The sequence below is a fragment of the Petromyzon marinus genome, chromosome 5 (genome assembly GCF_048934315.1).
Source record: "Petromyzon marinus isolate PM22_M1 ecotype Great Lakes invasive population chromosome 5, UKy_Petmar_22M1.pri1.0, whole genome shotgun sequence".
NCBI lineage: Eukaryota > Metazoa > Chordata > Hyperoartia > Petromyzontiformes > Petromyzontidae > Petromyzon > Petromyzon marinus.
Genome location: NC_133671.1, coordinates 1,392,940 through 1,408,622, shown reverse-complemented (window position 1 = coordinate 1,408,622; position 15,683 = coordinate 1,392,940). Strand labels below are relative to the sequence as shown.

The 15,683-nt window shown below is 43.3% G+C and overlaps 1 protein-coding gene across 5 annotated transcripts in view; it reads right to left on the bottom strand.

Moving 5' to 3' along the window:
• Positions 1–540: 540 nt before the first annotated feature.
• Positions 541–15,683, bottom strand: part of LOC116938934 (uncharacterized) — a 35,292-nt gene continuing 20,149 nt past the window's right edge. For 2 of the 5 annotated variants that reach the window (XM_076060790.1, XM_076060802.1), the window contains 6 exons: positions 15,262–15,570; positions 14,008–14,313; positions 10,164–10,199; positions 7,174–7,476; positions 5,726–6,102; positions 542–3,912 (listed from right to left, as the gene is read on the bottom strand). In XM_076060790.1, the coding sequence (XP_075916905.1) occupies positions 3,808–3,912; positions 5,726–6,102; positions 7,174–7,476; positions 10,164–10,199; positions 14,008–14,313; positions 15,262–15,570 (1,436 nt within the window). In that variant the 3' untranslated portion in view covers positions 542–3,807. Of the gene's footprint in view, positions 3,913–5,725; positions 6,103–7,173; positions 7,477–10,163; positions 10,200–14,007; positions 14,314–15,261; positions 15,571–15,683 lie in introns of all 5 variants that reach the window. The other 3 variants (XM_076060794.1, XM_076060809.1, XM_076060815.1) reach the window with 3 other exon arrangements.

Here is a 15,683-nt window from a genome sequence, read left to right as displayed (position 1 = left end):
GTCCATTATTTTATTATTTTTGGCGGTGTTTTGTGCTGAGTTCTGTCACTTGAGTTTGACAATCGGCTTGAGAGTTCATCACGATAAGGTGGTGCTTAAGTGATTTTTGAAGATGCACAGTGGTTGTGAAATGGTAAAATTCCTGTAAAACTGTCGTGGTTAAGCGTCGTGTTGAGCTAAAGTTGGAATTACAACTTTGCTCAACATTTTTTAAGTTTTTCTTTGATGTACTTGTTTTAGTTGGTAAATGACTTGAGATAATTGATTTCAGGATGTACATCTACGGAGCGTTCGTTGGTTGTGTGCTGGATGACTTGGACTTCAGCACATACACGGAGTGAACTAATGGGGTAAATAAATGATAAAATAAATGGGGAAGCAAGGGGAGCGATGCACTTTTAAAACTAAATTGAAAACGTATTTCTTTAGAACTGCTTTTTGTGTTTAGTTTGTTGTTCTTCCCCCTGCACCTCCAATTTGCACGGTTGGCTACGTACGGTGTGAAATTAGTTCAACACACATACATAGGCTGCCAACTGTAAAACTTGTTTGCAGAAAATAACGAATTTAGCTCTTGTACGGTGTGTCCTCTAAACTCCATGGTAATTCAGTGGTTGGGTGCCCGTGTCCATTTTCCTTGCAAACAGTAATTTCCACAAATACCCATTTACAGCTTGTAATGTTGATTTAAAACATGTTTTTCACAACAAAACCATGATCCATGTAAGTTTTGGTTAAGGCCACATATTCGTTTATTCCAAAAAGCTTGTAATGTTGTTTGAATTTCATTATAAAATATAGTACAATAAAACCCTCTCTATCTGCGAGGGTTACTTTTTAATCTTGGCAGACAGTTTCAGATGCAGGATTCTGTGCTCACCTCCCGGGTGTCGGTGGTTTAGCACTACGTATGCTCGCAAATACAAGAGTCTGGTGGGTCGCGAATAGGGAATTGGTATACATTTAGTAACTCGCGAATCTGCAAAACTCAAGAATCCAGAGCTCGCGAATAGAGAAGGGTCACTGTACTGATGCCACTAAAAACGAGGCATTTCTGGAACATACATTGCAATGCAAGTAGCGACTGTGCAGTGCAGTAGTACTACGTTTGGATTACCCGATTCGTTATGGTTCTGCGTTGCGTAAAGATGCAGCAAACAACAAATCACTATTGTCTTGCGCGGTGTTGAATGTGTTTACATCAAGAGTGTGATTTTCTTTCTAAAAAACATTTGTGGTTACCAAAAAATTACCATTATTTGCAGGGCATGGTATATCCGCCCACGTAATTTTGAGAATACACGTACGCTGAAATTGGTCAACATTAAATATTGTGCATATACCACACATACACACAGAACATTCTGTATAGTGGAATCAGTGGCGCACTTTCAACAGAATACACCCAAAATACACATACCATAAATCGCATAGTGGAATTTACCAAACGTTAACATCTCCAGGTACACACCATTATAGACACATACGTTGAAATATAATAACGTTAAAATAATAATTCCCCCAAAATGTAGAGGTGCCCAGAGTTATAAAATGTAGTTTTTTTCCAATGTTTGTACTGTATACATAAAACAACGATTTTAAAAGTATAATTGCAAGTCAATGTCGAGTGAAATCTCATGACAATGTCTGTGCGTTGTGTAACTTCTGCAGTTAACGCAGGAATCCCGTATTTAGAGCTTTCTAGCTCACTGGCACCCTATTGCAGGAAGAGGGAACTGAAATTTATTTCCCTCCTTTATAATGAAACCACTGCACTTTAGTCTAAGATGTCAAAAAACATGGTGCATAATATTTATTTATTTAAGTATTGCCTCCTTCGATTAGGCTGAAGCCTCATGCATATCACAGTTTAATAAATTTCCATGGTTTTACATTTCTGTCCTCTGGAAATGTGAATACAGAAGCAACTTTATTAAATTATTTCAAAGGCAACTGCGTGCAGACTTTATCAGTCAAACCAACACACATCACTGTAATGTGACGTGACGTCACAGCTCGATATGATTGAGTTTGCATGGCGTCGGCATAGCCAATCGCTGTGATAGTATTGCTGTCCATTGTCTGAATTACCATACTGGTACAAAGGTGCGCTTTACGTTGTAGCGGTAAAGGCAAATAAAGATCAGGACTTTAAATTGACGAAGTTAATTTTAAATGCACGTTATTCACGCGGTACATCTGCTGGGGACGTTTAGAGAAAACAAAGCATTAATGCAAAACAATATGTTGATCTGTTGGAGGTTATAAGCGAGGCAACAAAATATTATAATAGATTACCTGCTTTGCCATATGGATCAGAAAAATGGATGGTTGACCTTGGAAATGTAACAATATCTGAAAGGTGTGCAAAGTAGTACAAATGTAACTATTTAAACATTTTTGTATTATACCAGGTAAGCCCCACTGAGCTATACAGCTCTTTGTTAGAAGCAACCTGGTCACCAATGATCGCTCAACGAAGAAGATTATCACATGGAAATGTAAAGCAGCCAAATAGTTTTGAAGCTTTCGTGACTGCAAAGATCCATACTCTTTGCCTATATTCGGTAAAGTAACATAGGTAAAAAATAAAACAAAAATCACGACGTTTCGGCCACAACACAAGTGGACTTCATCAGGTGAAGGGACCGTACTGTCCATAGGACAGCGTTGGAGTGAAGACAGTCAAGCCCAGGTCGCGTCCAATTTCAACCGAGAAGATGGTTTCAAATTAAGCAATCATTGGAAAGATGTTCTAAATCATACCAAACATTAAACTAATTTTCAATGATACAGTACATTTATTCAAGTAGTGATATACCAAACTTTCACAGCAGCTTATTTACCTTCACACCAACATTTGTAAACTCCCCTCCCCCTCCCCCGTGCCAGTCCTCTACGTGCGTTACGGTCATTTTATGCTAATTCCTTTGTCAAAGCGTTTTGTTTCCTCCCACACAGCTTAAAGGACGCGACCTGGGCTTGACTGTCTTCCCTCCAACGCTGTCCTCTGGACAGTACGGTCCCTTCACCTGATAAAGGCCACTTGTGTTGTGGCCGAAACGTCGTGATTTTTGTTGTTTTATTTTTTACCTACGTGACTTTACCGAATAGAACCAAAGAATAAGCAGCCAAATACTTTAAACGTGTGACGTTGATTCAAAATGTGGAGGGAAAACCGGAGGACCCGGAGGAATATCTACGAGACCTCAGGGAGAACACACAAACTCCAAATATACAGTATAAACAGTATATTTGGAGCATGTTTCTCTCTCCTCCACATTTAGAAGCATGCATTTAGAGTTTTTGGCTGCTGTAAATTTCTATGTGATAAACCTTTTCGTTGGGCCATCATTTATTATAGGCAGGTTTCTTCTAAAAAAGAGCTAAATAGCTCAGTGGACCTTAGCTGGTAAAATAAAAAAAGTAGTTTTTAGTTTTATACAGGTGTCAGGGTCGCCATCGAGCCCACCTCTTGTATACAAGGCGAGGTACATCTCCCAGCCACCGTAGCGCTCTGGAGAGGGTCACTAAAGTACGCTTGGACTGGACCCTTTGTGGGAAGATATGATAGTCAGCGGTTGAAGTTATTGGTGGAGACGGAAGGATGAAATCAACTCGTAAGCATCAGCTTCATGGGTTGTTGTATTGCGAGACCATGAGGTGTAGATATGGATTGTAAAGTCCTTCACCTAGAAGTGCGCAGATCATGGCTGCGCAGATCAATTATGATGTTTCATCAGCCATGGAAACTATCTTTGGGTCTTCATTGGGGTGTGTTGAACGAGTGGGTAATTGTAGTGCTATTCAAGGATTCCTTGTCATTAAAATTAAATGCAGCCTCATGATAACCTGCTGGATTTGCCAGAGGACCATCTTGCGAAATTGGAGTACCTGGTGAAAATGGAAGCCCTGCAACACAAAGACAAGCACATGAACATATCAGATTTATGACATTTAAATGTGGCGATATGTCAACTAAATATTAACTCACTTGCCTGGTCTGCATGATGTCATGGGTTCGATCCCGACACTGATGCCTGCTGTATATTTGGAGTTTCATGTTCCCCCCATGGTTGTATGGATTTTTCTCCGGGTCCTCCGGTTTTACCCTCCACATTTAGAAACATGGTTTTAGAGTATTTGGCTGCTATAAATATCCACATGATAAGCCACTTCATTGAGCTATATTTATTTCCAGGTCACTTCTAAAAGAGAGATATATATCTCAGTGGTCCTTACCTGGTAAAATATAAATAGTTTACAGTTCAGTTTATACCTAGCTCACTGACAGATTTATACTTCAAGTCTGCTGCCCCTATAGTTGGAACCTCATTTCCATAACCATCTGTGCAGTTGACTCCCTACCTATGACTGACTACCAAATATGAAACAAATGTCCACCGTTTCTGTGTTCATAATGATATGATTTATATATATATATAAAAAACTACATTAACATAACGTCACGGGTCTGTAGTAGGATAACGATGAGAAGAAGAAAAAAGAAAGCAAATGATTTAGAAAGCTGCGTTAAGAGAATGTGATAGGTTTGACACAGGCTCAACAGTTTTGAAATTCCAATTTACGGGTCCCACGCGGGGACCCATAACTCAGCCCCTCACCTCGTGTGCTTTCTCATTAAATCACTAATTACATCGGCATTGGATTCCTATGACATCCTGCATCATGTGCAATTAACTATTTTACGTATGTACTGTATGTTGACATTATTTCGCACCATACAGAGATAACCACGCGAATGTGAGGTGCGGGGGGAAGGACAACAAACTAAATACAAAAAGCATTTCTAAAGAAATTAGTTTTCAATCAAGATTATTCAAAAGTGCATAGCTCCAGTGGCTTTCTAAAATCGGAAGGCAGAGCGTTCCAGATGGCCGCAGCAGCGCATCTGAAAGTGCGCGATGTGGTGCGCTGAACGTGCGCAAAAAAACAATTTAAATGGGATCAAAATCATTGTGATTTGAACTATCTCCCTGTGAAGTACAAACTCGACTTCAAGATTCTGCTTCTCACGTTTAAGGCATTCAATGGGCTGGTTTCTAAATATCTCGCCGATCTGCTCAAGTTGTATATGCAATGCGAAAACTTAGATCAGCTGAATTTGGTCCACTACTCGTCATTCCAAGCATAAAACTGTCATGTCATATGGAAGATGGAGCCTCTCACGGCCAGGCTGGGTAAATGTGGAATCCCCTTACTCGGTCCATGAATTACATCTTAAAACTCACCCTTTTGTACAACAGGTTTGTCCTGTAACTTTATTTTGGTGTCTGATTGGATTAATCTGTAAGTATGATCATTCGCTTTTAACATAGCTCCTCATTTTATTTGAATTTAGAGTGTAGTCATTGATATTGCTATCAGCTTTCTATTTCGTTGACATGTTATCTACACTTGTGAGTGTAGTTTTATTTTCATTTACAGCGTTTTGAGATACCTAAATATGAAAGGCGTGTTATAAAATATGTTATATTTAATATTACTATTGTACTATGAGGTCATCTGTGGCAAAAGCTCCCGGCCTAATTTTCGTTAAAGTTGTTGGGGGTGCCTCATCCCGAGAGTCAACACACCTGCCTAGTTGTATTGAGATTTCAGATATCTGCAAGTCTATGTGTCTTCATAAATAATCCCGGGCACTCTGTGTGAATCTATAGGGCTCTATGTCAGTCATTGGTGATGAGCCACTAAAGTTGAGTACCTCATTTGAATCACAGGTGGCGGAAAAACATCTGAGCCACCTCCTCGAGACTTCTCTGTTGCATAACTCACCCAGCGAGGTTAGCCACTCGCGTAGCCTCTGATTGTAGTGTTTCTGCACGGCTGTCAGAGCTACCAGCAGCTTCTGATATTCCTCCTCTCCACTGATGAAGTGCTCCAGAATGAAGGCCGCACACTCGCCCTTGTCCTTGATGTCTCTGGCCGTGTTATAGACATGCCGCTGTATGTACCACTTGCTATCCAGCTCGTCCAGCAGGACCAAGGGGTCCTTAGCGATCCACTGCTTTAGATCTTTGCGGCTGGTGATCATTCTCTCTCGTGTTCCCTCCTCCACAATCACAATCGCTGCCTTATTTTCTGTGGCGCAGTTAAACAATAAATACACATTTACATGTAGTACTTGGTTAAAGATGCACGTGACTTTCATCCAACGTTTAATATTCATAATACATAAGTATGTGGGACTTCTTTCGCACCGTGCATAGCCAACCGTGATAATCTGAGGTGTAGGGGAAGGACAACAAACTAAACACACAAAGTAGTTATGAAGAAATTGTTTTCAATCCAGATTATTGTAAAGTCCATAGCTCCAGTGGCTTCCTAATATCGGAAGGAAGGGCCTTCAGACGGTAGTATATTCATCCAACTTCAATGCATAGAGACAGACCAAGGGTGAGAAACTCTTTCCCTGAATGAAGGCCAAAGATTACTTTCAAGCACGTTTAGAAGGTAAAACAAAGCCTGTAACAGACTATTTGGGTGAGTGCTGTTAGCGATTAGCAGCACCCCATGAAGGCCAACACTGTGGCAAACGAGAGGGTCGGTGGCCAGCACCACGCTCGGTCGCATTTGTCTCCCACGTGGTAATATTTACACACTACACCAGATACTCATTTGTGGCTGAGTCGACCTAGGGTATGCCCAGCACCGGTTCAGATTATCTTAATTGGTGTTGGCCGTGAGCGGGAAGCGAACTCGGGTCATCAGGTTTATAGCACAGCGCGTTAACCACTACACTACCGCTCGCCATATAGAGGGCAAGCGAACATCATCAGATGCCTCCGTGACTTGTGTCACTGCAATAGGCTCTGCAGTGACAGCAGTGACTGAGCACGGGTGGTATCATAATAGGTGTTGGGCCTCCGCTTCACCGATGAGGAAAAACAACTTTATTTTATTTTACTATATAGTTTCTTGTCAGAAGCGACCTGGCTATCACAAATGACAGCCCAATGAAGTGTCTTATCACGCGGAAATTTGAAAGCAGCCAAATATTTTAGATGCGTGTTGATTATAAATGTGTAGAGAAAACCCGGAGCACCCGGAGTAAAAATCCACGTGACCACGAGGAGAACATGTAAACTACTGAGCTCCATCTCGTGGAGGCCTTTCCTGCAGCAGCGGCGTGAGCAGCAAGCAATAACATACCGAGAGAGCTGAGCCACTGCTTGATCTCGGGGAATTCGTCCTTGAGCTCCTGGAGTGTCTCCAGCAACTTTTGACACTTCCTCTCTCCTCCGTCTACGAAATGGTCGAGCAGGAAGCCAGCCTGTTCCATTGCGACCATCCCCGTGGCTTTGGAATGGACGTGTCTTGCGATGTGTCCCCTCGCCATCAGCCCGTTCAGCAAAGTAGATGAGGAGCTGCCACTGGCGATCCACTTCTTCAGATCGGGCTTATTGCCACGGATCACGTGCTCAGCGTTCCCAGGCACGACCACGATTATTTTCTCTGTGAGATGGAATTTCGGATAGTTCCGAGTTTTCATTTTGGTCAAAGCCATCAATGCGACCGTATCACGTCAACACTCCCTACCCTTCTGCTAGATCCCTCAGCTGCTGTAAAGTAGACACGTGACCTCCCAACATCTGCCCTAACAGTAATCCCACCAACCTGGTCTTCATGGAAAAAATAGTACCAAGGTTTTATTCTTTCTGGCAAAAAACAAGATATGTTAAGATGCACAAACGCCAAATATATACTTTTGCAAGGCATCCGTTTGTATTCACCACATGTACTTGTGGCAAAACATGCAATAAAACATCCTCTGAAAATATTGTCATTGTTTTTAAAGCTGATTGGCCTGTACCATATTATCAGAGCATGCTTGTTTGCATGCTTGCCACAAGTGCTGTGTGTGGTTAATGCAGACTTTATTCCTTGCAATCGTATATATTTGGTGTTTTAACATCTTAATGCCTATTTTATTTCCATGAAGGGTAAAACCTTTGTTTATGTTTCATACTTGGATACTGGCAAAGAGGTCCCATAGATATAACCTGGTCTTAGGTCTATCCCTGGGTCGCCAGACTCGTGGAGACCTTTATTAATTCCTTCCTCGGTAACCTGCCATCCCACACCCTGCATAATCATATCTACAGTGCTCACCATGTCACATTTCGGCACTGCTAATCCTGTATCGGCACGGAATTCCCAGGATCAGTCTTAGACATATGTTCAATGCCAACAAACTCCTTTACCAGCTACTTCGTTCAACTCTCTCACCCATAGAATTTTACAGAAAGCAATACCATTTTTTTCTACTAAAATCCATCTATTGCCTTCGAAAATAGTTTCCATAGCACATCAATAGCCTGCCTTGCCAAAGCAATAATGCTCTTGGCCTGCTTCTGAACCCACCGCATGATGGACATTGCTGCCTAAGTAGATTACTACCTCGACCTTTGCTTTTCATATCCGGTCTGGTGATCCTGCTGCAGGAGTCCTATTTATAGCTGCTGTGATAAACTTTGTCTTAGAAAATGTTATCTCAAGACCCCATTGTCCAGCCTCAGTGCCTAAGACTGCCTCCAATGCTGCATAACAATAATATTCGAAGTCCTGCACGCTCATCACACTTTGAATGATTTTTGAGTTTTCCATTGTGCTAACCCCATTCATGGTGTAAGTGTATACGCAATATAGCATAACAATGAATACGAAAATATTCTTAATAAAGAATAATAAAATACAATTTTAACGAACACCTGCCCTAACATCAAATCATTATGAAGTTTTACCTTCTATCCATATACAGCACTGACCATCATCTTAGAAGTTTTTGTATCAGCCAACTTATTTTGTGTTGCCATGATTCTAGCAGTTCCTACAGACCCTCTTGCCACACAGTCACAGCTCCCTTGACCTTCACAAAGCAAAGCCAAGGATCCTTCCCATACTTCCAGCTGTTCTATCAAACATCTTACTGAGCATTTTCGAAGTTTGCAGTTTGCGGCACAAATGGCATCCTCAATTCGAACGACATCAAGGATCTTTAATATCCACTGTGAAGCAAACGGAACGTGTTTTATATTTACTTCGTTATAAACCAGCGCAGGCTTTTGGAATTAAAGTTGTGAACCTCTGCAAACAAGCGGCAAATGTTCCATTGTTGGTCCAAGTTTCATCAAGGAGTATAAAGCATCACCACGTGAACTCCGGTAATCGTCAGTTGCAGGGGGTTTGGCTAATCACTGAACAAAGACGGTCGGCATATTGCACACTTTCAGATGCGCATCTGTGGCAGTCTGGAACGCACTTCCTTCTGATATTAGGAAGCCAACTGGAGATACGCACTTTTACATCATCTAGATTGATAAACTAATTTCTTTAGAATCGATTTTTGTGTTCAGGTTGTCGTCGTTCCTCTGAACCTCAGATTTGCATGGTTGGCTACGTACGGTGATAAATAAGTTCAACTTACATACATTCATCCTCGCTGTTGCTTTTGGTTAACCATACTTGCTACTATAATTTATAGGGATTCACTTTTACTTTAACTCTGGGCAGCCCAAACAATACTGATGGTGGCTCTTCTGTCATATATGCTGTTGGGGTCCACTAGGATCTTGTTCCTTGTGTAATAAACGACTTCCACGACGAATCGTGACTGGTGTCTTTTATTAAACTTTAATAAGGCACGACTCCACTTTCTCTCTTCCTCCGCATTAATCACAACCGTCTATTGCCGTGGACAAGGCGCTCTCTCTCCATTCCATCATCGAGGGTCGCGCCTCTGTCTCTCTCCAACCCACCGCTGGTTGACGGCGTGCTGGGGAGGAGAGGTGAACTCTGATGGTGACTTCGCCATGTGGCCGCTGGTGAGGAGCAGAGGCGCAGCCCAGACCCGAGGCTTCCCACCCAACCTTGAGTTCTCCTCCAGCTCTGCTTATATACCCCCTGGTGGAGCTGAGCTCCACCTCTAGCCACGCCCCCTCGTGGAACCTTCCTGATGGTTCTCGGGTAGTCTTCCCGACTGCGCCCGTTACCTTTGGCCCAGATGTTTCCCTGCTCCGGGTTGGATACCAATGAACCATAGAGCCCGTGCAGTAACTCACTATATCTAGCAGATGGCGCTCTCTCATTACACTTGTGTGGTTATGTTGAAAGGACTATTTACAGATAATTCCTGATCTTACCTGGGGGATTGGTGCTGTTGGTTTCCCTTGTAAGTCCTGTAAAGAGACACATACACACAGTGCTTATTATAAATTTACCACAATACCTCGCTGACGTCGTCAAGGAGCACAAACCATCATCACGTGAACCCTGCTCATCCTTGCAATGTCTTTTTGCTCGCCATCGAACAAACATGGTCACAGCATTGCATGCTTTCAGATGCGCTTCTTCAGCCGTCTGGAATGCTCTTCCTTTCGATAATAGGAAGCCACGAGAGCTATGCAAATGATCTAGATTGAAAACTCAATTCTTAATAAAAAAATGTTTACGTGCGTTGTCCTTCCCTTGCACCTACAATTAGCACGGTTGGCTACGTATGCTGAGACAGAAGTTCAACATATATTCAAGTACATGTAATTAGATTGAACATCACCCGACTAGATTGCAGCGAAAAGGTGCAATAAGTATTCATCTCGCAATTAATATAATGGGCAATACTGATAAATATTATCATCATCACCATCCATAGTGTCCCCTGCACATTTTGTCATATTTCCACTTTCCTCTCTCTTATGCCAATATGTTCAAGTAGTGCAACATATTTCTGGCACCAATCACTTCTCATATCGTTGTCAAGCCTTTCGCTGTTGGGTCTTCCCTCTCTTTCCGGTGTCTTCCATTTTTCCAAAGAACACACTATTAATTTTGCTGTTGTTGTCCATCCTACTACATGTGTCTAAATCGTGCCAGTTTCCTTCTTACTTCTTTGATGATCATTAATTACCCATTAATAAGAAGAACTAGCTGCCACGAACAACATAAAAAATTGCACACATTTATATTTATATCGCTGACATGACATGGTCATGTAGGGGCAGTTCTAGGTCACCCCTGTCCACGATGCGCACACAGCGGCAGATTGGGGCACAAATCAACTTATCTATTCCCTTTGGAAATGCATAAAATTCAGACTAGGAAGAGCGAGACTTCCCATGCGAGTGTTAACGTGGATGTGTGCAACCGTACGGATTCGGTCTTTTTGTCCATCTCCTCCCACCTCTCTTTCTCCTCCTCCGTTCTCCTGCCGCTTTCCACATCCTCCACTCTCTGCTCTCCCCCACTCAATCCCTTGCCTCGTCATATTTGATTACTCCATACCTGAAACCCTGTCGGTTTATCTTTTCCTTCCCTCTTTTGCTCCTTTATCCCTTCAACCCCTTCTTGGTACAGTTCTCTAATCGCTCTTTTTCTTCCTCAGCTGCTGTACAATTTTTTGTCCTCTCCTCATAGTCTCCCTGATTTGTGGGCCCTGCCCCCTCCGGGTGCCCCCTCCCCCCCCCCAATCAGAGGTCTCCTCCCATTTAACCTCTCTTTGCCTGCCCCCTTGGTTCAGTTAGTTGACCAGGCAGGGAGTAACGGAGTCATCCTGGGCTAAGGCCCAGGAGAGCGGGATACCCTCATATCCACTTGGTGTTCTTCATCCCTCAGTCTACACCCAGCTCTCTCCCTTCCTGTTTAACCCTTGTCGTACTCCTCTTATCCCCTCATTAGAGCTACATCCAAAGCTCTCTTATCATTACCATATTTTCAGATTTCTTTGTTTGAGCCCCCTCCCTAACCAATTCCATTTTCCCTTGACTCCAGTCTCAACAATATCAAGGGCTCGGGCCCGTTTACTACCCCATCCTGCCATCCCCCGCCCATTGTTGTCTCCTCCCGTGCATTTAAAGCGTTGGGAATGATGATGCAATGGGCGCCTTTCTTTGTTCGTCAAGATCACTTTGCTATCCATCGACTTGTATTGTTGGTTGTGTTCTGTTTATTCAATTATGAGACGAAGTTAGGTGCTGCACTCGAGTCTCACCAGAAGCCAAGGTTTTGTTGGGGGGTCCGGTTTGAACCCAAGGGTTTTTATTTTGGATGGGACTCGACTGTGCGTAGTTCGGTTGTATTTTGTTTTTCCCCTGTATCCCTTTTATTTCATTCAGCGATGGTCCGCAGCCAAAGTAAGCCTCCACCCTCTGAAAGGACTCCCAATAAATATGACTAACAAGAGACACTGGATCCCTCTCCCCTGACCCGCAGTAACTCTGAAAAAAACCACTCCCCCCCTCTGTGATCAACTAAATATAGTCTACCTGAATGTCAACGGCCTGAACCACCCTATCAGGAGACAGCGTACCCTTCTAATTTTTTAGGCAAGCATAAGGCTGATGTTGCGTTCCTGTAAGAAACGCATCTCACTGAACGAGAGAAGTAGCTTTTCTCATTAATGAAAGGATATAAATGACCCAAGAGACGCTCAAATTAGACCCCGAAGGGGGTACATATATCTTGTAGGAAAATTGTAGGGCAAGGATGTCACCCTTCTGAACGTCTATACACCCACACGGTCAATTCAAGTTTTACCTAATCACGGCTCTGATTGAGAAAAGGAATGGGGACCTTCTCGGAGGAGGAAATTGGAACCTGGTTAAGGCTCTCGTTCTTGATAAATCACACTCACCAGTTTCTGACAAAAATGCGGCACAGCAGCTTCTGCTCGCTGAACCCATCACTCAACACCAGTTGACAGACCATTGGAGGACCCACCCTACTGAAAGAGATTTCACTCGCATTTCTAGAACCTATAAGACGCTTTCCAGAATCGATTATTATTATTATCTTCTCTCCAGGCCCCTGTTACCACACGAAAGCATATAAGGACTAATTATTTGTCCCTAGACCATCGATTCTTAGAGGACAATCATCCGGTTAAAGATCAGAGAGGAAACTGAGGAATGTATTCAGATTCATTTTGCTCTATACTTGCCTCTCTCTTCTCAAATACTATGGAACACACTTAAAGTGTACATATCAGAGCTTATCTAATGGAGACGAGAGCACGAGGCTTATAAAAAAAATCCTGGAAAAAACAACAGCAGGCTCCCCAGAAGATATGGTGGGTAGCTAGAGGTCACTATCTCTGTTAAATGCAGACTATGAGGTATTAGCTAAAACTTTAATTGGTAGAATTAAAAGGATTCTCCCAGCGATTATATGGACAGCTCAGACGGGTTTCTTCAAAAATAGAGACTCTGCTGAAAACGTCAGCACTCTCGTCAATGCAACAGAGATTACTAACAGGCACAATCTCGCCGCACATGCCTTGATGCTGGATGGGGGAAATGCGTTTGATAGAGTTGAATGGGCCTTTCTATTTAGGGTAATGAGTACAGTTAAATTTCCCTGACAATTCATAGACATGTGCAAACTCCTATACACACATCCCACGGCCTCAGTTATGACAAACGGAATAAGATCTGAGAGTTTTTCGCTGGGGAGGAGGTCGAGACAGAGCTGTCTGCTTCCCCCTCTACTCTTCACCCTGGCAATGAAACTACTCCCTGCAAATAAGGATAGGTTTTCCCCTTTTATCTGGCAACAAAACAGGTGTTAAGATGTTAAAACACCAAACTGAAACCTTCTACAAGGAATCATGTCTGCATTAACCACAATACTTGTGGTCAGAATGCAAACAAAAAATAGTATATGCATTGTCTTTGAAACTGATTGGTCCACACCAGAGATAGCTTTCTTTGGAGCCTAGTCTCAAATGGTGTTTGATCAGAGGACGCCTTTTGGCGTCCTCTTGGCGTCCTCTTGTCTAACACTTCCTATGGTCAATCAAGATGATGTAAAAGTGCATAGAACCAGTGGCTTGCTAAATAGCAGAAAGAAGAGCATTTCAGAAGGTCGAAGGAGCGCATTGGAAACCTGCGATGCTGTGACCATATTTGTTCGATGGCCAGCCAAATGCCACTGCTGCGAGGATGACCGGAGTTCGTGTGATGGTTTAAAAAACGTAACTAGAGTATTACTTACCTAGGGAGCTTAGCCAAGTACGTAGTGCATCATCGTAATGTCGATGCACGGCTTTCAGAGCTACCAGCAGCTTCTGGTATTCCTCATCTCCGCTGATGAAGTGCTCGAGAATGAAGGCGGCACACTCGCCCTTGTCCTTGATGTCTCTGGCCGTGTTGTAGACGTGCCGCTGGATGTACCACTTGCTGTCCAGCTCGTCCAGCAGGACGCAGGGATCCTTGGCAATCCACTGTTTTAGATCCTCGTAGCTCTTGGTGATTCTTTCTCTCATCCCCTCTTTCACAACCACGATCTGCGAGTTGTTTTCTGCGGTACATTCATCACCGTTGTCGTCACGCTGGTGCGGGGTTTGTCGTTAAAAATGACTTCATCATATGCTAACTGCAATACCAGCTTGCCTAGGAATACTTACTCTCTGGTTCTTTCGGTAAAGTCACGTAGAAAAAAAAAAAATAATAATAAAAGAACACGACGGTTTGGTCGCAACACAAGCGTCCATCATCAGGTAAGAAATAATTATCTGCTGTTGTCGCTTCATATAGGCACGGGAAGGGGGGTATTGGGGGGGTTGGGGCTTTGTAGAGTTGTGGCTGCAGGAGTTCACGGGGGGAGGGTTTGTGGCGCGCAGGGACGGGTGGGGGCTGCAGAAATTAGCATGTCCATGAGCTATCCCCCCGTGAACCCCTCCAACCACGACTCAAGCTCATGGACATGCGAATTTCTCCAGCCCCCACCTGCCTTTGCGTGCCACAAACCCTCCCCACTCTCCCCCCGTGAACTCCTGCAGCCACGACTCTACAAAACCCCAGCCCCCCCTTCCACCCCCTCTCCCGTGCCTATATAAAGCCACAATATGAGATAATTCCTTCTCACCTGATGACAGATGCTTGTGTTGTGACCCAAATGTGGTGTTCTTTTATTATTATTTTTTTCTATCTACGTGACTTTACCGAAAGAACCAGAGAGTGTGGATTCCTGCAGTCACGAAAGCTTCAAATCAAGATTTCCTATGAATACATTCATTTATGCTGAATATCATAACAAAATGACCTGAATTACCGCCTCATCTCATTAGAGATGGGGCAGTATAGATTCAGAACACTTTTCTTTAGAACTGCTTATGTGCTTAGTTTGTTGTCATTCCACCGCACCTGCGAATAGCACGCTTGGCTACATACGGTGCGAAATAAGTTCAAAATACATTCGACATAAATAAGCACTGATATTAAATATTGTGCAAGTGCGTTCCCGTACCAAGTGAATCCAGCCACGTGTCAACTTGTGGGTAGTGCTCTCTGAGCTCCTGGAGTGTCTCTAGCAGGCTATGACACTTCCTCTCTCCTCCATCGATGAAGTGATCGAGCAGGAATCCGGCTTGTTCTATTGTGACCATCCCCGCAGCTTTGGAGTGGACGTGCTCTGAGATGTGTCGCCACGTCTTCAGCTTGTCCAGTAAAGTAAATGAGGAGCTGTTACTGGCAATCCACTTCTTCAGTTCAGGCTTTTTGCCACGGATCATGTATAGTGCATTGCCGTCAACGACCACGATTCTCGCCTTCTCAACTGCAAGAGAGTTAAATTTTGATTTAAAGCTTTCGTGACTGCAGTAATTCATATTCTTAGCTCTTTCGGTGAAATCCTGCGTCTTTTCACTGGAAAAACCACCTCTGCGGTAC